General features: G+C 44.5%; 1 protein-coding gene across 1 annotated transcript in view; it reads right to left on the bottom strand.

Annotated features, from left to right (window-relative positions):
• Positions 1–22,642, bottom strand: part of LOC143788222 (alcohol dehydrogenase 1-like) — a 177,957-nt gene that overhangs the window by 134,103 nt on the left and 21,212 nt on the right. Inside the window, exons 2-3 of the mRNA XM_077277730.1 lie at positions 4,875–4,976; positions 572–713 (exon numbers count right to left, since the gene is read on the bottom strand). Coding sequence (XP_077133845.1) covers positions 572–713; positions 4,875–4,976 — 244 coding nt within the window. The remainder of the gene's footprint in view (positions 1–571; positions 714–4,874; positions 4,977–22,642) is intronic.

Genomic DNA, 22,642 nt, shown 5'->3' with positions numbered 1-22,642 from the left:
GCAGCATCGGCCATGGCTGGATTGTAATATTTCACCGTTTTTTTGGGTGAAATATTACAAATCGCTCTGATTGGCAGTTTCACTTTCAACAGCCAATCAGAGCGATCGTAGCCACGGGGGGGTGAAGCCACCCCCCCTGGGCTGAAGCACCACTCCCCCTGTCTCTGCAGATCGGGTGAAATCGGAGTTAACCCCTTCACCCGATCTGCAGGGACGCGATCATTCTGTGACACAGCATATGCGTCACAGGTCGGGAAGGCACCGACTTTCATGACGCATACGCTGTGTCACAGGTCGGGAAGGGGTTAAGATTCAAGTAGCATAGCATACGAGTACTGTCTGAGATTTTCATGGACCCATAGAGCCATAAAATTCTCTGGTTTTGATTGCAATTCACTCTGCAAAAACACTTGGACGTGTTAGTAGTTCCACAGACTTTGATATGAATTCTGTCCGTGTAAATCATTTATAGAACTTGTACATGAAACACAGTTGCTGAATGAGGTCTTAAATTTTAATGTACAATCCTATATTTGATTAACGGGTTAGACATTTGTTTTGTGGAACTTACCAGGCTTCATAGTAGTTACTCCATCTCCAATGCTCTCTACAATACCAGCAGCCTCGTGGCCTAAAATCACTGGATATTTGCTTTGTTGCATTAATCCTTCCATTACATGGTTATCTGAGCGACATATTCCAGTAGCAACTATCTGTTCAGAAAAAAACATGTTTAAAAATGTGTTAACAAATAGTTCTTATGTTTTCATGATTCAAACAAGTTTTTGATGCCAAACTGCAGCACATACAGTATATCTTAATTTATTGTTTAAATGGCTCAGACTCATTAAAAATAGTAAAAGAAAAGAAACTCACAGCTACTGATCCCCCTTAGCTCCCATGATCAATATTTGGTGTATTTTTGATGCTCCTGATATTCTGCAGAATTTCTGCACCAACTAGCTAAGTTATGTTACTTGCATTTTTTCATTTCATTTTTCAGTGCATTTTTTTACATATGATTTTACCTTCTTTTTTCTGCTTTAGTTTATGTCTCCTTTTGATATGTCATGTTTTAAATAAAACTGTTTTTGTTTTTGTAAACTTCTAGTCACTTAGCTTTGGTAAAACTTTGATAAAGTCATATGCCAACTATACATATACATATGTTTCAATATATAACTTTTGTTTTCCTTCACCCAGCACATATGTAAAGTGCAGAGTGAGCCACACACAATTCAAAGGACACCCAGTTCTTTATTCTTTATACTAGTCAAACATTTACTATACTGTCCAAGGTCATCAGGTAGGTACAGGTAGAATAGGGCACAGCAATTCGCACAACCATGCTCGTTAGTACAACTCCTCTCCAGTCCTGTCACCTGTTCATCCTGGACTACCCCCAATCCCGCTGACTCCATGAGCCTCAGGGATTCATTGTCCACATCGGCAGAGAACCAGGGACCAGTCAACTGCCCCTTAGTAAATCTATGTCCACTGACCTCGTTATGTCAGAATACCAGGCCCACTCCTTGGTACCTGGCCCGAGCCCTAGGCTCCAGACGCAGCAGGGATTTTCATTAGAGAACTCTATTCGGCCTCTCACTGCCTCAAATGGTTGGCCCATGCTGCCTCTAGCAGCCCACCACACCTGAGTGTGGCAACTATGCACTTCACTTAGGATACTTTCACACTAGAGTTGTACGACGCACGTCGCAATGCAATGTGCTGACGTACCGACGCATACTGTGAAAGAAAAACACAACGGGGGCAGCGGAAGCAGTTTTACAACGCATCCACTACCCCATTGTAAGGTCTGGGGAGGAAGGGGTGGAGTTTCGGCCGCGCATGCGCGGTCGGAAATGGCGGACACGACGCACAAAAAAACGTTACATGTAACTTTTTTTGTGCCGACGGTCCGCCACAACACGACGCATCCGTCGCACGACAGATGCAACGTGTGGCAATCCGTCGCAATGCGTCGCTAATGCAAGTGTATGGAGAAAAAACTCATCCTGCAGGCAATTTTGCAGAATGCGTTTTTTCTACAAAACGACGCATTGCGACATGCGTCGTACGACGCTAGTGTGAAAGCACCCTAACTGACACTGAACTTCCAATAACCAGGAACATAGTTTCCAAACATTTTATAGGTTGTAAAGAGCTGAAAATTGGGTATTTGTTGAATTCGCAGATTTTAGAGGCCTCATTTACTGAACTAAAAGTTTTTTCCAATCAAAAACATCTTAACAGGCCAAGTTAAATGATAAAATAGGATTCTTTCTTTGATTTCACCTGCACAATTCTTGCATCCATTGAACTTGTGAGTTTTTGTATAGTTTATGCTTGAATTTCTTTGTCAGAATAGCCTCCCAGAGCTGTTTCTTTGATGTAAACTGCCTCTCACCCTCATATTTTATGCTTGAGAATACTCCAAAGATTCTCAAAATTTTTGTAGTTATGCGAGGATGGTGGCCACACCATGAGTTGCTCTCCTTTTATGCCCATAGCAGCCAATCAACACTTGAGTGGTTTAACCCCTGAATGGGAATCTGTCACCTCATTTTTTGCATATAAGCTGCGGCTACTGCCATTAGGGGCTTATCTACAGCATCCTGTAATGCTGTAGATAAGCCCCCGATGTAAAGATAAGAAAAATAGGTTAGATTATACTCACCCAGGGGCGGTCCCGGTTTGGGTCCGATGGGCGTCGCGAGTCCGGGTCCGATGCCTTCCATCTTCATGTGATGATATCCTCTTCCTTGATTCTGTTGATGCTCTAACTTGTTTTTCTTATCTTTCAGGTTACATCTGAGGCTTATGTACAGCATTACAGAATGCTGTAGATAAGCCTCTAATGGCGGTGACCGCAGCTTATATGTGAAAAATGAGGTGACAGATTCCCTTTAAGGACCAGGGGTATTTTCATTTTTGTGATTCCATTTTTTGCTCCCCTTCTTCCCACGGCCATAACTTTTTTACTTTTACATCAATATGGCCATGTGAGCATTAGTTTTCTGCGGGATGAGTTGTAATTTTCAATTTCACCATTAATTTTACCATATAATGTACTAGAACTGGAGAAAAAAATTACAAATGTGGTGAAATTGCATAAAAAGTGCAATTTCACAATTGTTTTTGGGATTTTTTTTACCATGTTCACTAAATGCTAAAACTGACCTGCCATTGTGATTCTCCGGGTCATTATGAGTTCATAGACACCAAACATGTCTAGGTTCTTTTTATTTAAGTGGTGAAAAAAAATGCCAAAGTTTGTAAAAAAAAAAATGTTGTAAGTTTCTGAGACCCTTAGCGTCTCCATTTTTCGGGATCTTGGGTTGGGTGAAGGCTTATTTTTTGAGTGCCAATATGATGTTCTCATTGATACCATTTTGGTGTGTATAAGAACTTTTTATCGCCTGTTACTGCATTTTATTGAAATTTTGCAGCGACCAAAAAAACATAATTCTGGTGTTTCAATTTTTTTCTTGCTATGCCATTTACCAATTGGATTAATTATTTTTTTATTTTGATAGATGGGGTGATTTGGAACACGGCAATACCAAATATATGTATATTTTTTATTGTTTTATTTTGAATGGGGTGAAAGGGGGGTGATTTGCACTTTTATATTTTTTTTTATTTTCTTACTTTTAGCATGCTTCAATAGTCTCCATGGCAGACTAGAAGCTGCCATAACCCAATTGGGTCTGCTACGTGCAGGCGATAATCAGATCACCTGCATGATCATACCTCACTTGCTATGAGCACCGACCACTGGGTGTTGCTTATAACTATCCGGCTTTGACAAATACAGGGGTCTAACCCCGGGTTGTCATGGGAGGCAAAATCTAATGCATAGACAACACATTTTGGGGGGGCAAAACCTGCCAAAACAGTTCAAATTAAGGGCAAACACCATGAAAAGTGGCATCAATTAACCTATCAATTGAGCTATAAATAAATAATTTGAAAAAAAAATTGACGTGGGTTCCCCTGTATTTTTGATAATCAGCCAGGGAAAACTGACAGCAGCAGGCTGCAACACTCAGCTGTCAGCTTTAGGAAAGCTAACTATCAAGAAGAGAAGTGTCCCCATGGTGATTTTTTAATTATTTAAGTAAATAATTTTGAAAAACGGCATGGGTCCCCCCATTTTTGATAACCAGCCAATGCAAATCTGACAGCTGGGGGCTGGCATTCTCAAGCTGGTAAGGGGACATGAATATTGGCTTCCCCAGCTTAAAAATAGTAGCCTGCAACTAATAGATGCGCCTATTCATGCGCTTTTCCAGGCTATTACCATTTTTCTTGCAAACCATAAATCAATTGTTAAAATGTTTCAATTCGCATGAAACTTCAAATTTTAGGAAATCCTACTTGAATTCGATACTCTGTGGATCAATTCGCTCATCGCTACCTCTTACCAATTTTAGTCAAAGTAATTCATAATATTGAGCTCAGTTTTCTGCTGGCACGAGGTATGGTTGTAATGAATATTAGTGAATAATCTGTTTGTTCGTTTTTAAAAAGCTCTTATTTTCCAGCTCCTTTTTCTCTTCCATTTGTATTTTTTTAATTCGGTTAGTATGAAGTGTGATATACTGCTGCCTCCAGTAATAATGTTTAATTAGTCTTTTTGACCAGTTCAACAGAAACTATTTACTACTGGTAGCTCCAAAGAGAAGATAATGCCTGTAGACTATGAATGTTGCTTTCTGATATGACTATACATTGCCCCCTCAGTGAATAATACACAAAAAGTAAGTTTTCGCTTAGGATACCAACAGCAGGGTGACCTTTATACATAGAATGATTTAAAAACAAAGATTCTGTTTAGCTGCCTGAGAAGGGTAAGCATATGTTCAGTTTACCTTTATTCGGACTTCATGGGCCTTAGGTGGGGCGACTTCAATCTCTTCAATCTTCAGTGGTTGATGAGGCTCCCATAAGACTGCAGCTTTGCATTTAATAACCTGAAAATAGGAAATATAACTGTATATTGGTCATAAATAATTGGTTATTGTGTAACAGTATTAATTAAAATTGAATTTCATTGCATTACTGTTTCACCTCTTAGCCACTGCTCAGTTCCTAAACCTAATAATAATATTAATACTTACATTTTCTAATGCAGTAAATAACCAGAAAACACTCTTAAATGTTGACCTAATAGAGAGAGGTTCTTGTAGTTCATTTTAATCCCGCATGACTTATTAATTATTATCATCTTTAGAAGTTAACACTAGTGATGAGTGACCGTGCTCGTCGCTGCTGGTTACTCGCTTGAGCATCAGTGTGCTCGAGATGCTCTTTAGTCGGCGAATATGTTTGAAAGCTCACGCACAAGCTTGAGTCCACGGCTCTCATATTTTGAGCTTCTTAGACAGACAATAAACTTACACAGAAGGCCTGCCAGTCACTGTAATGCCGTAGCCTTCTTGGTTGTGGCTTTTCTGAGATTGACTGGCCGCATAGCGGCTTTGGGTCTATTTAAGACCTGTTACGCCATGCTCGTCACAGTTTACCAATAGACACAGGCAGAGTAGGGAGAGGTGCTGCGCTGCTGAACCAAGGACAGAGTCTGTAATCTTTTTTTCAACTCCAACAACAGCCCTTATTAGGGCTAAGTATAATCAATATTCATACTGCGGATAGCAGCACTTAGGGAAAGATTGTGCTGAAGGGATTGTGAAAGGACAGGATAGGATGAATTGAATGTCCTTTTTGCTGCAACTCACACCAAAGGCTCTTCAATTTCTTAGGGTAATAATATTATTTTTGCTTTTAATCCTGCAAAGTTTTTTCTGAAGGGAAATATTATACGTCATTTATACTGCCCTGTTGTGCATCAAAAGCATACAGCCAGACTTGGTTGGTTAGTAATTGAATTGCTATATTGCTCCTGCGCTGTAAGAAGTCCAACTGAAATGGGCACTTTTCTTGCGATAGTAATCCTACAAATTGTCAACAGGGAAATATTATATGCCATTTGTACTGCACCAGTTGGGCTTCAAAAGAAAAAATCCAGACTTGGTTGGTTAGAAATAACATCGCTGTATTGCTCCTTCACTTTTTGAGGACCAATTTCTCCTGTTACCCTTGGGAAAATATAAAATGGTGGACAAAAAGATCATTTTTGTGAACGCAAAATGATTTTTTATTTTTCCTGCTCTATAAACTTCTGTGAATCACTTGAGGGTTCAAAATGCTCACCACACATCTAGAGTAGTTCCTTAGGGGGTCTAGTTTCCAAAATGGTGTCACTTATGGGGGGTTTCCACTATTTAGGCACATCAGGGGCTCTCCAAACACAACATGGTGTGCCATCTTAATTTCAGCCAATTTTGCGTTGAAAAAGTAAAACGGCACTCCTTCCCTTCTGAGCTCTGCCATGCACCCAAACAGTGGTTTACCCCCACATATTGGGTATCAGCGTACTCAGGACAAATTGCACAACAAATTTTTGGGGTCCAATTTCTCCTGTTTCCCTTGGTAAAATGAAAAACATTTGGTCTGAATTAATTTGTTTGTGAAAAATAGTTAAATGTTTATTTTTTTAAACATTCCAAAAATTCCTGTGAAGCACCTGAAGGGTTAATAAACATCTTGAATGTGGTTTTGAGCACTTTGAGGGGTGCATTTTTTTGAATGGTGTCACTTTTGGGCATTTTCTATCATATAAACCCCTCAAAGTGACTTCAAATTTGATGTGGTCCCTAAAACAAATTGTGTTGTAAAAATGGGAAATCGCTGTTTAAATTTTAACCCTGATAACTTCCTAACAAAGTAAAATTTTGGTTCCAAAATTGTGCTGCTGTAAAGTAGACATGTGGGAAATGTTACTTATTAAGTATTTTGTGTTACATATGGAGCGCCCCCACACCGCCGCAGGGCCGAGGGGTACCCGGAGCCGGGCCTCTGGGATCTCAGTCCTGGGGTTGTCACGGTGGCTAGACCCGGTCCGTGGCCCTGTCTGTCAGTGGGGGACGTCCGTTGCAAATAGGTGCTGTTAACGGTGGTATAGTGGTGCAGTTGTGGGGTGCAGGTCGCGGTAAATAACGAGGACACCAGGTTGCAGTCTCTTTACCTCTTTACTGGAGATCTCTCGGTCCTCAGTCCAGAATCCGGTCCACCAGGCTGCGCAAGTCCGGCCGGTCCAATGGCACTTCCAGAGTTCTCCTCACAGGTGGAAATCAGTGCCTTCCTTCTTAGCGCTTTGTGTTGTAGTCCTTCCCTGCTGTGCTTACGGAAAGTACCCCACAACTGTTGTGTCTGTTTCTTAAGTTCCCTCACAACTCGATTAACTGATCTTCTGCTAATCTTCCGTCCCTTCCTGATGTTACAGTAAGAACGGCACCCGTTTGTCAGGTAGGCCTGGAGTTCTTCCGGGACCCTAGAGACGCCCCTCTCCCGCAATTGCCCCCCAAGACTTCATAGGTGATATGTGGTAGACAGCCCGCCTGAGACTGACTGTCCTGCCGCTGTTTGGAGTATGGCTTAAAGCTGTATATTATTCCACTCCCTCGGCGTTCCGGCCACCGGTAATGCGCCTCAGCAAGGTGCTGCCTCTTTCAACAAAACCCCTGCTGGTATTCTCCTTCTGCTTGATTTCGTTTCTCACTCAGCACAATCTATCTCGCTTCTAATCCTTTCTTAGGGCACCGCCGCTATTCTGAGCAGGCACGGTCCCGTTAGGTTCTTTCAATGCCAAGCCTCTGCCAGGATCCCACCCCTGGCAGAGACCCTACTGTCTCTTCCTCCACAACACCCTCTCTCACTAGGTGTTGCTTCGTTCGATCCAGTCAGCTTTCTCTACTAACTTCCTGCCTGACCCCCAGTTTACCCACTATGGTGGGGAGTGGCCTAATGAATAGCACCCTTAGCTCCCCCTGGAGGCCCAGCTGTGAAACATATTGGTGTCTGTGATACCTGATTGGAGGAACTCCTTCAGTGCCATCGAACGCACCATGGCTCCCCTTAGTGGCGGAGCCACAGTACTGCAACGACCAGGACTCTGGGGCGCTGCACTCCCCCCTGGTTAAACACAGTACTCCGGGACTGGGAAGAAAACAACAATACAGGTTAGCAAAAAGACATACAAATTTGTTGAGTGCAAAACAATAAGCATACTTGAACAGGCTTCCCTTTATGGGAGGTGAGGACACTTTTAACGTTACAAAACATAATCAAATATCATAGCAACAGGCTACAATTTACTCTCATTACCCAACCGGGTATTCTACTAAGTGCAAATGCTGGAACAATAAATTAACATTGCCTTTTAGAAACATACACTCTTAGTTTATCAAAGGCCTTCCTATAATCACATTACAGGGCAAGGTAACTCTTCATTCTCCTACTTTTGAACCTGCAGGACCGCCTGTCCCTATGGCACCAGACCTACTGCCTCTCCTTTCTTTTACAGGACCGCCCCGTTCAGCCAGGGCCTACTGCCTTTCTCTACTATACATAGTATAGACATAACATTCCTTTCAGTTTGAGAACATGGAGCCCACTCTGCCTGGCTCCTATAAGGACTCACTCACTAACCCCTACGGGTCTACTTTCTGTCCTTAGTAACGAACTAACTTTCTATGGGGACGCAGGGTTTACCTTCTATCCTCACCTTCATTATTACTTTCTTACGTTTCTATCCATGCAGAACTCTAGTCTACCTCAACAGGCTTTCTGCATCTTTCCTTTTGAAGAACATTATTCAAGCTTCACATTTCAAACATATAAAACACATATAACTTTTCATGTAAAACGGTTACATTTCTTGCAAAGCATCATCATCACATTACTGTTCCAAAACAGTATCACTTTCAGGTTCTATTCTAACCTCCCCTTTAAGAGGAGATCAAGTCTTTCTGAGGTAGCTCTTCTTCTCAGCCTACCAGTCCATGCAAAGGCTCCGGAATGGTATCTTCGCAAAATGTCTTTAACTAAAACCAGTAGGAAGCACCTTTAAGAAGGTGCAAACTATTTACAGGAAAGTTTAAATCATGCACAGTCCATGATTACTGCAGTTCGTGTAACTTTGTGCAAAACTTCAAGAAAACGACAATAGTGACCCCGGGTCAACAAAGGGGTCACCTTTTTAAAGTTTACCCTGGACGGGTTTAGCAGCAACAGGAACAAAAGAACAAACAGTAACTATTTACATTTTCAGGTTTCCGAGGTTTACTCTTTCTCAGGTGGCTTGGGCTCTTGCCCCCCGACCACCGTGGTGTCAGTGTCCGCGGTTCGAACGTGCAAATGAACTCGACTGGCCAACTCGGTGGCCGCTACCAGACGCACTGTCGCGATGGTGACAAGGTCGGGTGCTCCTGGGACCAGGTCCGAGGTGGTAAGGGTCGCGGCTCCAAACATACACCGCCGAACATTCCGTGCATACCACCCGAGCGGGTTCTGGTGGCGGCTGTAGGTCACCTGATCCCCCTTCTGCAATGGTTCTCCACTTCGGCCACAGCAGGGAGCCCTCACGTTACAGTGCGCAACAAAAACGTCAGTATCCAATCCCGGCTCGTGTATGAGGCCCCACCCCCTTCTTGCATGGTAGGCCAACACAGTGCCCCGCCTTATCAGGTCTCTGTCATCCCATGCCGGAGGGGATTGTTGTATTTTCGATGGACCCATCGGCTCGGCCTCTTTCCGGCCTTTCCACTGTAGAATCAAGCACTGTCTATATTGTTCCCACGTAAGCACCGCAAGAGTGAACCCGTTCTCCTGGGATCCATCTGTCCCAACCCAGGGGCTGTCCCACCGAAGAACTACTCCATCTAGACTCACATCCACGGGCTCTCCCACTCTAGTCGACAGCGGTGGCACCATCCTCCCCAGGTCACCAGGGGATAACACCATTAACCCTGCCGAGAAGGGTCGCCCTTTACTGAGATGGAGGTGGGTCGTGGAAGCGGACTCGTGAGGGGGAGCAGGGGCGTCTTCCGTACCTACGCCTGATGTGGTTCCACCGATGTCGATCCGGTCCGCTAACAAGGACGCTGGAGTCGGCCGCAGCCCGAACCGCGGCTCCTCCAATGGGATCCCCGGATGCGGCCCCGCTCGCTGTGGTTCCTCCTCCTCTAACTCCGAGATCGGGATTGGTGGACGTAGCTCCGCTGTCAGGTCCGCAGGCTCCTGGTCCGTCTCTGGTGAAGGAGGGCAGGCCGGGATCGCTCCTTCCTTGCTCAGGCACTCGCTGCTCATCATCGCTGCCTGATAGTCGGTGGCAGTGCATGCACCTGGCTCCGCCATTTCTCTGAGGTCGGGCTTCTCCATCACCCGCTTCCCGCTGTTGCAAATCAGGAGGTTGTCTTCTGCTTTGGGGCAGGTCATCTCCTTGTAGCCCGAAGCGCAGAGGGCGGTATCCATTTCTCGCGCCATTCTGGTAGTCTCCTCCCATAGCACGCCCTCCTTCTTCTCCAAAGTAGCAATGGCGGTGGCTTTTAGCGGGAACTTCTATTGGTCAGTGGTAGCACACAGTCTCTCAATAAAGCTACAGTTCATGCACAACAAATCACAGTTCCAAGGCACACATGACCTGATTCTTCAGGCTTAAGTAGATCCTGTTCGTGACGCCAAGTCTGCGGCGCGCCCCCACACCGCCGCAGGGCCGAGGGGTACCCGGAGCCGGGCCTCTGGGATCTCAGTCCTGGGGTTGTCACGGTGGCTAGACCCGGTCCGTGGCCCTGTCTGTCAGTGGGGGACGTCCGTTGCAAATAGGTGCTGTTAACGGTGGTATAGCGGTGCAGTTGTGGGGTGCAGGTCGCGGTAAATAACGAGGACACCAGGTTGCAGTCTCTTTACCTCTTTACTGGAGATCTCTCGGTCCTCAGTCCAGAATCCGGTCCACCAGGCTGCGCAAGTCCGGCCGGTCCAATGGCACTTCCAGAGTTCTCCTCACAGGTGGAAATCAGTGCCTTCCTTCTTAGCGCTTTGTGTTGTAGTCCTTCCCTGCTGTGCTTACGGAAAGTACCCCACAACTGTTGTGTCTGTTTCTTAAGTTCCCTCACAACTCGATTAACTGATCTTCTGCTAATCTTCCGTCCCTTCCTGATGTTACAGTAAGAACGGCACCCGTTTGTCAGGTAGGCCTGGAGTTCTTCCGGGACCCTAGAGACGCCCCTCTCCCGCAATTGCCCCCCAAGACTTCATAGGTGATATGTGGTAGACAGCCCGCCTGAGACTGACTGTCCTGCCGCTGTTTGGAGTATGGCTTAAAGCTGTATATTATTCCACTCCCTCGGCGTTCCGGCCACCGGTAATGCGCCTCAGCAAGGTGCTGCCTCTTTCAACAAAACCCCTGCTGGTATTCTCCTTCTGCTTGATTTCGTTTCTCACTCAGCACAATCTATCTCGCTTCTAATCCTTTCTTAGGGCACCGCCGCTATTCTGAGCAGGCACGGTCCCGTTAGGTTCTTTCAATGCCAAGCCTCTGCCAGGATCCCACCCCTGGCAGAGACCCTACTGTCTCTTCCTCCACAACACCCTCTCTCACTAGGTGTTGCTTCGTTCGATCCAGTCAGCTTTCTCTACTAACTTCCTGCCTGACCCCCAGTTTACCCACTATGGTGGGGAGTGGCCTAATGAATAGCACCCTTAGCTCCCCCCGGAGGCCCAGCTGTGAAACATATTGGTGTCTGTGATACCTGATTGGAGGAACTCCTTCAGTGCCATCGAACGCACCATGGCTCCCCTTAGTGGCGGAGCCACAGTACTGCAACGACCAGGACTCTGGGGCGCTGCACATATCTCTGTGATTTAAGGGCATGAAAATTCAAAGTTGGAAAATTGCAAAATTTTCAGTCATATCAAAGAAATTTTACTACTAACATGAAGTACAATATGTCACAAAAAAGCAGTGTCAGAATCACAGGGATCCATTGAAGTGCTCTAGAGTTATTACCTCATAAATGGACAGTGTTCATAATTGTAAAATTGGCTTGGTCATTAACATGTAAACCATCCTCGAGGGTAAAGGGGTTAATTAAGATTTATTAAAGGAATCTGGGTCATTCTATCAATTAAAGGACTTTAATCTGTGTATATTTTTATACAATATGACTTTATTGATGCCTCTCCATTACTAACCTCTGGGCTTGATGTCAACTGACAATACAAAGGTGACATCAACCCTCCGCAACTATTAACCCACTTGCCACTGCTACAGGGAAAATGGGAAGAGCAAGGCTAAGTGCCAGAATTGGCACATCTTAGAGATGTGCCTTTTCTAGGGTGGCCGAGAGCTGATGTTTTTAGTCTTGGAGGGCCAGTATCCATGGCCCCTTCCTAGGTTACTAATATATATATATATATATATATATATATATTAATTATAGGAGGACCCTATGGCATATTTTTTGGGGTCCCCCATTTTAATATCCAGTAAAGGATAAGTATACAGTAGTGAGCTGATATTAATAGCCTGGAAAGCCCTAGCTGTCGGCTTTCCATCTGCTGGTTATGAAAATTACATGGGAGAAAATGCCATTTTTTCAGAAAAATAATGTTTTTATAATTAAATACATGTACAGTAAGGTGCACACTGTTCTAATTGTATATGTCACTGACATCCATATATCTTTCTATTCTATGTGTATATACTGTATGTAATTCATCTTCTTTCTTTCAATGTTCTTTTTATTGAAAAGCACGTTTATATAAACAATATAATGAAAACACATTAATATAAGGCAATTTTAGCAGATAGAGTAAAAATCAAGAATAACAACAGTTTCTCATTTTTTGAGCGCCACTGTCAGATAAATGTATGAGCACATACCAGCAAAGTAACATATGAGAACAATAAAATAAACTGCATTCTTGGCACTCATTTGAAAAATAATTCTGGTTTAAAGAAAGATCTATCTGTATATTAGAAGGAGGGAGAGAGGAAGAAGCAAAGGAGTGAGAATTAGGGTAAAAAGAGTAGGTAAGGGAGAAGAGAAAGGGCACCTGTGATATCAGTGAGTTGGTTCATCATGAGGTTGTTTCTGTTATTTCAGTAAGAAAGGATTGTTGCGTTCTGTAAAGAGTCCAAGGTTTCCAGACGCGGTTAAAGTTTTCTAGATTATGGTTAACTTTGGCAGCCAATTCTTCGATGTGATATAATTGTTCTATTTTAAGAAGTAGTTGGTTATTAGTAGGTGTTATTTTGGAGTTCCAATGTTGAGGAATCAAGGATTTCCCCGCTGCTATAATAAATTGAGCTAGTTTGTCGGCTACTTTGTCATTTGTCACAATTGGGAAGTGGAGGAATATATTTTCTGGTCTACACGAAATTCGGTTATTTAGTAGCTTGCATAATAATGAGTTAACTTCTTTCCAGAGGGGGGCTAATGCCGAACAGGACCACCATATGTGTAGATAATTTCCTTCCCCCACTCCACATCTCCAACAGTCTATAGACGTAGTAGGATTCCATTTTTGGATTTGTTTGGGCGTGATATACCATCTAGTGAGCAATTTAAAAGAATTTTCTTGGATTCTCACACATTTTGAGTGGCCATGAGAGTTCCTATAAATATGTTTGATTTGTGAGTCAGAAAAGGAGCAACCTAGATCTCTCTCCCATCTGGCTAAGTAGGCGCGTTTCAACGTAGTGTCTATTTTGATTAAAGATTGATATATGGTTGACAAAATTTTGGTAGGGGGTCTCAGTTCAGCACATAGTTTTTCGTAAGCTGTTAAAGATCTATTAAGATTGGCTTGGCGGGCATATTGATTTATTATATGGAAAAGTTTTCTGTGTTGCAGAAATGTGAGGCCTGAGAGACCCGAAATTTTGTGCAATTCCTCTAATGATATAAGGGCACCATCTTCCAATATGTGCTCCAATGAGATTTGTGTAGCCTGTTTTGGGAGGGAATCTAGCAAGTCTGTAATTGCTGCTAATGGAGATATAGGAGGAGCCAAATTATGGCGATATTTTTCCCATACTTTAATTGTGGCTAAGGTGTGAATGTTTCGTATTTTTGTTGGGGACTGGACATTGGTTTGTCCTAGTAATATAGAACGCAGAGGAGGAGGCGACATTTCTCTTTCTATATTTAGCCATTGTTTGTTTTCAGTATTTCTGATCCAATGAATTGTTCTAGAGATGTGTGCTGCATGATAATATTTTATTATGTCCGGAGCGTTCATTCCTCCCATCTCTCTTGGTAGTGTTAGGGTTTTTGAATTGATTCGTGGCTTGTTTTTTCGCCAAATATAACTAAAAAAGAGTGAATGCACTTTAGAGAGGAAGGAGGAAGGGACTTGGATCGGGAGCATGTTAAATACATAAAGAAATTTTGGCAGAATTATGCACTTTAGCATATTTTTTCTACCCACCCACGACAAGTGTGCGTCCTTCCAGGAGTGAAGGGTTCTCGTTGTGTTCTTTAAAAGCTGATTGAAATTAAGCTCAAACAAGTCCTTTTCTGCCGCACTTAATTGTATACCCAAGTATTTAAGGCTTTTCGTTTGCCAAGGGAATGAGTACGTTTGTTTAAGTATATTTTCCACATGTGTAGGGAGGCCTAAATTTAAGAATTCAGACTTTGTTTCATTTATTTTGAAATTTGATAGTTTGCTAAACTTTTCCAAAATTGCTAGTATGGCTGGAATAGTCTTCAATGGTCTAGTGATTATCAACAAGAGGTCGTCTGCAAACGCTGCAGTTTTGTAGTGGGTTCCCTGGACCTGTAGGCCTGTTATTTCAGTGCATTGTTGGATGGCTTGTATAAGCGGTTCAATCGACAATACGAATAGTAGCGGGGACAGGGGGCAGCCCTGTCTCGTGCCATTGTGTATCTGAAATGAGTCTGTCAAAGAACCATTTAGTTTAATTCTGGCTGAGGGGCATGAGTACATTCCCATGATGGCAGATATTACTGATAAGGGGAAGCCGAATTGTGATAATGTTTCTTGCAAGAAAACCCAGTCGACCCTGTCAAACGCCTTCTCTGCGTCGATACCCATTAGTGCCATTGGTAATTTTCTCCATTTAGCAAATTGTATCAAGTGTAAAATTTTGTAAGTGTTGTCCTTCCCCTCTCTACCCTTTACAAACCCAGATTGGTTTAAGGAAATTAGCTGGGGGAGCACCGCTGCAACTCTATCCGCCATCATTCTCGCATATATCTTCAGATCCGTATTCAGTAATGATATGGGTCTATAACTGCCACATTGCTCCGGATCTTTACCTTCCTTGTATATCAAAGAGATTCTGGCTTCAAGTAACTGCCGCGGCGCTACCCCTCCCTCCCGGAGACCATTACACATGTTAAGCAGATGGGGAAGTAACAACTCAGAATTGGTGCTGTAATAATGAGTCGAAAAGCCGTCTGGGCCTGGGGCTTTCCCTTTAGGACATTTCGACAGGGTTGACCGGAGTTCCGCCATAGTAAACGGCTTAAGTAATCGTTCTTGTTGGGCTATAGATAGGGTTGGGAGCTTTAAGTGTTTTAGAAAAAATTGGATATCCTGCCTCTTTTGGCTCTTTTCATTTTCTCCTTCTTCAGGGCGTAATTGATATAAAGACTTATAGTAGGACAAGAATTCTTTCTCTATCTCAGAGTAATTTTGGGTCTTTAAACCTGATTTTGTTTTAATAACATGAATGAACGTGCGAGCTTGTCTTTTTTTTATTAGTGACATGGTTAGCTTTGAAGCCTTATCTCCATGTACATATATTCGGTTTTTGAGAGAGGCAAAAAACTTAACTGATTGCTCCCTCAGAATATCTTTTAGTCTCTGTCTCTTGGTTGTGAGTTCTAACAGGACCTGGGATAGTAGAGTTTTTTTGTGTTGTGACTCTAAGAGCTTTATCTCTTCATAAAGAGAGTCAATCTCCCTGTCTTTCAATTTTTTCAAGTAAGATGCTATTTATATAAATTCACCTCTGATTACGGACTTATGTGCCTCCCAAATTATTAGCGGTGATGTCTCCGTATTATTGTTTAACTCAAAGTATGTTGTTATGGCTTTTTGGATACGTATTTTATTTGTAGTATTATCGAGCAAAGAGTCATTTAGTTGCCAAGTTCTGCATGTGGAAAATTGTTTGGACAGTACTAATTCGGTCACTACATAAGAGTGATCAGAAAATAAGGAGGGAACTATCTCCACATGTTTAATTTTGGACAGTAAAGATCGTGGTGCAAACAGGTAGTCAATACGGTGGTATGAGCCATGCGGGAAAGAGTAAAAGGTATAGTCTCGTGTTGATGGGTGCATGTATCGCCATATATCTACCATATTTAAAGAATGCAGGGATTGCTTTAATCTGGACAAGTCTCTTAAGGAGATCGCACTTTTTTTCTTTGTTGTATCTATACTTGGTTCCAGGGCTAAGTTAAAGTCACCACCTAACAATAGGATGCCTTCCCTAAAGTCTCTTATTTTTTTTAACGTAGCTAGCAGCCATTTCAGCTGTTTCGTGTTTGGGGCATAAATATTGCATATGGTTACAATTACTCCCGCCAGAATCCCCTTCACCAATATATAGCGACCATTTGCATCTGCCATCTGATCATGAAGTTGAAAAGGAATGTCTTTGGCTATGGCCACCGACACTCCTCTTGACTTTTTTTGTGGTGAGGTGGCATGAAACCATCTGTCGTAATGTGCTTTGTCAAATGTAGGAACTTTTTTGTCTGTGAAGTGTGTCTCCTGTAAAAGGAGTAAATCAATACCTTTTTTCTTAAAGTGCGAGAGAGTTTGGCCTCTAGTTGTCGGTGAGTTGAACCCTTTAGCGTTGAAAGTCAGTAATTTGAATGTTCTCTGGTTAACCGCCATCTGGATATATCGTTACTTGAAGGATATCATCACGAGGTGCCTGGGGAGATAAAGAGGGGGAGGGGGCCAGAGAAGAGGAAAGAGGGAAAAGTGTGGAAAATAGAAAAGTGTGAAATAACAAAAGGGGATTTAGAACAACAACACACTCGTACGAGTGCAACATATCTGAACACCTGTCTATGATTAAAGACATACTATCAGCTAGTTTGGAGGATAGTTAACTAAACATTAAATGCTTTAAATAACTGAAACATTGTTTTAAACTAATGCAATAAACTTGTACCAAATTAGTATTTGGAAAGAGCTCGATCTCTGAAAGAATCATTAAGGCTCAGGTCTTTTAAAGTTATCTGTACAATTGGTGTTTTCTTCAAGTAACTTGATCCTTAGTGGGAGTCGTTTTGAGATTTTTGCGTTTAGTCTTTTGAGATTTAGGTGTGGAGACAGACTGCCACAGCGTCGGAATAGGAAGGGGATGCAGTACAGAGGCCGCATGAAAGGACTCAATGTCCGGGTACTGGGCCAAGGTGATGTTCAGTTCCTCGCAGATTTTCTTGATGTCCGCCGACGATCTGGCTTGTAATCTCTTGTCCCCTGCTATGACTTGTATCCCGAATGGGTAGAGCCAGCGGTACTGTAATTTCTTCTGGATGAGAGCCTCTGTAAACGGTTTGAGAATGTAGCGTTTCTTCAGAGTTATTGCTGATAAATCTTGGAACAGTTTGAGTAATGAGCCTTCAAAATTAATTTCCTGCGCCTCTCTCGCACGTCTTAGAATTAGATCCTTAGTACGGAAATCCAGAAATCTACACAAAACATCCCGAGGTGGGTCCCCTTGTTTGGGCTTGGGACGGAGTGCTCTATGGATCCTAATGATCTCCACATCTTGAGGATCTTGATCAGTTAAGAGAGAGCGGAATACTTCTGTAGCCACTTTGGTTAGGGCCTCAGCCGCCACAGATTCTGGCAAACCTTTAATTCTGATATTGTTTCTACGCTCTCTATTCTCGTGGTCCTCTAGGGTAGAGTGTACAATTTGTATCTGTTCCTCTTGTGTTTTAATACAGGTCAAAATGGCATTGGAATATTCCACATGGTTGCTTTGGGCATTCTCCAAAGACTCCAGTCTGTGGCCTTGTTGAGATATCTCATGCTTAATGTCAGTCAGCTCCTTTCCAATAGGTTCCAGTACCTTGGACAATATTCGTTTAATAAAGGAACGCGTTACTTGCTGGTCCCTGCCTTCGGACCCTATATCCGAGTCACTCTCCATATCTGTATCTGTCTCTCCGTCCGGAGCTGGATCAGAGGGGTAGTTTGTTTTAATAGCACTAGCAGCAGTTAAACGCTTTTTTAAATACTTGTCCATATCTGATTGTGAAGTGAGAGTATTTGCTTTAGTTGATCTAGGCGTTTTGGTGTTGGACCTAACCATTGTGCACTGTTTCAAGTTATAAAGAATGCTTCTAGCTCCTCCTCTAGCTGTCTATAGGAGATATTATAGTTTCATCCTTTTGGGATCCCAACAGTCGCTAAGTTTTAACCGTTATACTACGGCAATCAGGGCGGTGATGCACTGAGTTCTGCAGTTCTGATGAAATATTAAAGCTGATAGTTCCCTTATGTGACCAGTAGGTGTCAGTATAGGTCTATTTAATCTCATATAGGGAATCTAGCTTCTTTTGTAGACGTTTTGCTGTATTTCTCTGGGCTTAAATTCTTAGGGTGGGGTTGTAATCTTTTGCAGTTTGGTTTATAATGCCCTTGTTTCACCCTATGTTGCGAGCGCACAGAAAGGGTGGTGTACTTCAGTATCTTAAGTAGTGCACCTTCTTAGAGTAGGGAACACTTATGTTTAGTGCTCCTCTTTATGTGGGGTTGATTGAGCTATTTAGATCTAGGAGCATAAGCTGTCAGAGAGGGAGGGGGGGGGGGAGAGAGGGGCCCCAGCTCACCCCTGCAAAGATCCGTCCACCTCGATCTAGTGCCAGCGATTCCAACAGCAGGCACCCCTCCTGCTGCACCCACCTCCCAGTGTGCGATCGTCTCCTCTCACAGCACACCCCACAGACGGGCACCACAGGGATCAGATCTGCTGGAGACAGACCCAGGACGACCAGCGCTCCGGTAAGGCACTCGTCTCCCTTTCTTCTGGCGTCTCTGTTTCTCCCCGTGCTCAGCTCCCCCACAAGGGCAGAGGTAAAGGACAGCGGTAAAGGACAGCGGGAGGCGCCTCAGACTCTCACCCGGCACCACAGTCTTCAGTCCCCTCACCTCCTGCAGCGATCAGCGCCGCTCCTCCACGCACGATGTTCGAGCCGGTGACGTACCTTCACAGCTCCGGCCGGAGCTGCAGTGGTAAGAGGGTTCCTTTTCGGCTCGGTTGGAGGGATCCTCAGGTGTGTAGTCCGACGAGCCGACTCCGCAGCTCAGTCTCAGCGCCGCAACAGCGACGAGGGGAAGCGGGAGTGAAGGGCGGGAAGCCTCTCCCGGATCAGCAGTTCTAGTCTCCTCCCGCAGGCTTCAGAATCATCCGAGGTCTGCTGGAATTCTGGCCGATGCGCTGATATCCGTCTCGGCGTTGTTTGTTTATAATACCCTGCAATAGGTGGATGTGTTATCTGGCAAGGCTTTGTTCCTCGCTTCAGGACGCAGGCCTCAGGCCTGTCTAGCCTAGGCCTCAAACCTCCCTCGAGGTCTAAGATATAAAGGGGCCAGTCAAATCACTAATAAGTGACTCCAGTGGTCTCAGGCAAGTGTACTGAGTCTTCAGATATTATGCAGGGGCTTTCAAGACCCTCGGATTGGCCTGATTGAGAGTCTTAGTTAGGGAGCTCAGAAATATGCGTCCTGCTGCCTCGGCTGCTAGCCACGCCCCCGTATGTAATTCATCTAATCTATCCTGTCGGGTCCTCCTGTGATTTTACTGTATGTGTCTGCTGAATTGCCAGCTTTTCATATCTATCTATTTATCTATCTATATCTATTGTAGTGCAGCGGTAGCACTGTAAGCGGTGATGAAGCAGGGACTCACAAAGTTCAAACATAAAATGTCTTTAATGTGTTTCCTCACAGCATTAAAAGGACCACTTCACACAAGTGCATATAACTTCAGTGCATAATTAGCATCCATTTCACCTTTTGCAATCACATATTATATGGCTTCCTTCCATTGTACAGACACTACACAGGCCAGTCCTCCTCTGACTAGTTCCCGTTTCCCGTGGGTGTTTGCGCATCGTATCAAAGTCTCTTTTCACACAGCATTACATGTCGCAGGCACTACACATGCCAGTCCTATGACTAGTTACCGTGGGTGTCCTGCACCGCTGTCTCTACTCACAGCTGTACACAGACCTTGACATCCTCCCGTCTGCAGCCGTGACATGCCAGTCATCCTTTGGCCAATTCCCACAGACAGAAGCACCCCTGTGTATGCTGTGAGTGCCAGGCCTATTGGCTCCATTCTGTACTGTGTTTCTTTACACAGGCCATGCTCTGAAACACACCGACTGCTCTGCACAACAGCAGACACCAACTCACTCTGGACCTGACACACCTGAGACTCCTGAGACACCTCAGACTCACTAAGACCTCAGTAACCCATTTGTGGGGGGCTTTTAAAATAGAAATCTGTGGCTTTCAGCCGACACTTGGGACCGGAGCATTCAGCTGCATAGAAATACATGGAGGCTCCTATCGGTGTGTAGAATTAAAGGTTGCGTGAAGTGGGCATAGGCCAAGATTGGAGTTTCTGTCAGAGACATCTTCAAGGCCTGGAAGGCCTTCTCCTGGCTGCTTCCCCACTGGACAGTCCAATTCTGTGCCCCTGATGGTACCCTCTTGAGTAATTCTAACAGTGGATTGGTGATGCGGGTGAAATTCTTCATGAACCTTTGGTAATATCCAGTAAACTCCAGAAAGGCCCGAATATCTTTCACTGTCTTCGGGATGGGCCAGTCTTGTACTGCTGCTATCTTCTCTCGAGCAGGCATTACTCCATCAGCAGATACGATGTGTCCCAAATACTTGATTTGGTTGCAGAAAAGGTGGCATATTTGGGGCTTCACTTTCAGGCCATGTTTCTGCAGCCGACTCAGCACTTGTTCTTCTCGCCACAGGTGTTCTTCAAAAGTGGCCTAATAGAAAATGATATCCAGGTAGATAAGGGTTGCCTCGAAGTTCAGATCCCCCAAACACCTTTCCATCAAGCGCTGAAATGTCCCTGGAATGTTAGTCATGCCGAAGGCCATCTGATTGAACTCAATCAATCCCATAGGCAGAATGAACGCTATCTTTGGCCAGTCCTGCTCAGCCATGGGCATCTGCCAATATCCACTGGCCAGGTCTAGAGATGAGAAATACTTTGCCTTTCCCAAGGCAGACAGTGGCTCCTCAGTTCTGGGTAGGAGGTATGAATCCCGCACTGCGCAGGTGTTCAATGGCCTATAGTCAACACAAAAGCACAGGGTCTCATCTCTCTTCTGAACCAACATGATGGGGGCCCCCCACAGACTCCGGCTTTCCTGGATGACTCCACATTGCAGCATGTGTGCCAACATTTCCTTCACCTCCTGGTACATCTGAGGCGGAATCTGGTAATATCTCTCTCGGATTGGGGTGGCACTTCCTGTGGGTATTTCGTGGGTTATAGCAGTAGTGCACCCAATGTCATCCTCATGACGGGCAAAGACATCCTGGTAATGCTCCAGCATGGCTTCCACCTGTTGCACCTGCTGTGGGGAGAGTCCACACAGGCCCGCATCTGTAACAAGATCCGATGCCCTTCTCTGGTACTTCCAGATGGATGCTCCGGGGCCATAGTAACAGCTACAGTCCACGGGTCTCCCTGTTTCACTGCTAACTGGATGGTCTCTGGCTGCACCAGTTCTTCTGACATACCCAGCACCTGTTCCACTTCACTTCTGGACAATAGGGTTAAATTATCTTCCCCCAGGTAGCTACACCACATCACTAGGTTACTGTCACAAACAATGGCCAATCCGAGCAATGAGGAGTCCTGGGGGTGTCTAGTCCACTGTGGTTGGTTCTAATTGGACTTCCACCTCTTCAAGCGGTGTGCAGGCTCATACGGGTAGCGTGAGCACGTCTGACCAGGTGGTAGAATGAGTGTGTTAGCAGCTGGGACTACCACCTTTCCTAGGATCTTTCCGTCACTTGACATCTCTTGCACGTGAGCTACTCGAATCAGTTGCTGGAACACCTTCCTTTGGGGAGTCTGGAGGCTCCACCAGTCCAGAAAGGCATCTGATGACTCACTGATCAGAAGGGTTCTGAGCAACACTGTTCCTTTTCGGCCTACATCTTGGCCACATATGGTAACTTGCATCCAGCCACCCATGCGACCGGGATGGGCAATTGATTGGCCACTTTCAGCTTAATTACTGGGCCTCATTCAGGTCGTATGGCCCCCGAGAAATGAGGTCTGAGGTATGCTTCGGCCATGGTCGTGACCTGAGAACCAGTGTCAACTAAGCAGCAAATGGCTTGGCAGTCCATTTTGGCCCAATTGAAAGGGCTCAGGGAAACTAAACTTTTGGGACTACCTTCTCTCCTTTTTGGCTGTTCAGGCTCCGGGTGTCACCCCCCCGGCCAAGAAGCCCACTAGTTTAATGGCTGCCGAGTGAGCGGTCTTGCACGCTTGACGCACCCTTGGGCATAATGTCCAATGTCTCCACATCTGAAGCAGACCATCTGTCTTGCTGTCTTGGGCTGTCTCATATCCTGATGAGGTGTAGAAGGCAAGCAGGACTCATGGTTAGTCCTATCTCTGGACAGATCTGGGTCCACTGGATGGGTTCTTCTGAAGTCAGACTACTCTTCCCGCATTCCCTGT

Source organism: Ranitomeya variabilis, chromosome 1, assembly GCF_051348905.1.
Source record: "Ranitomeya variabilis isolate aRanVar5 chromosome 1, aRanVar5.hap1, whole genome shotgun sequence".
Lineage (NCBI taxonomy): Eukaryota > Metazoa > Chordata > Amphibia > Anura > Dendrobatidae > Ranitomeya > Ranitomeya variabilis.
Note: the sequence above shows the minus strand (reverse complement) of the source record. Positions and strands in the feature narration are given on the sequence as shown.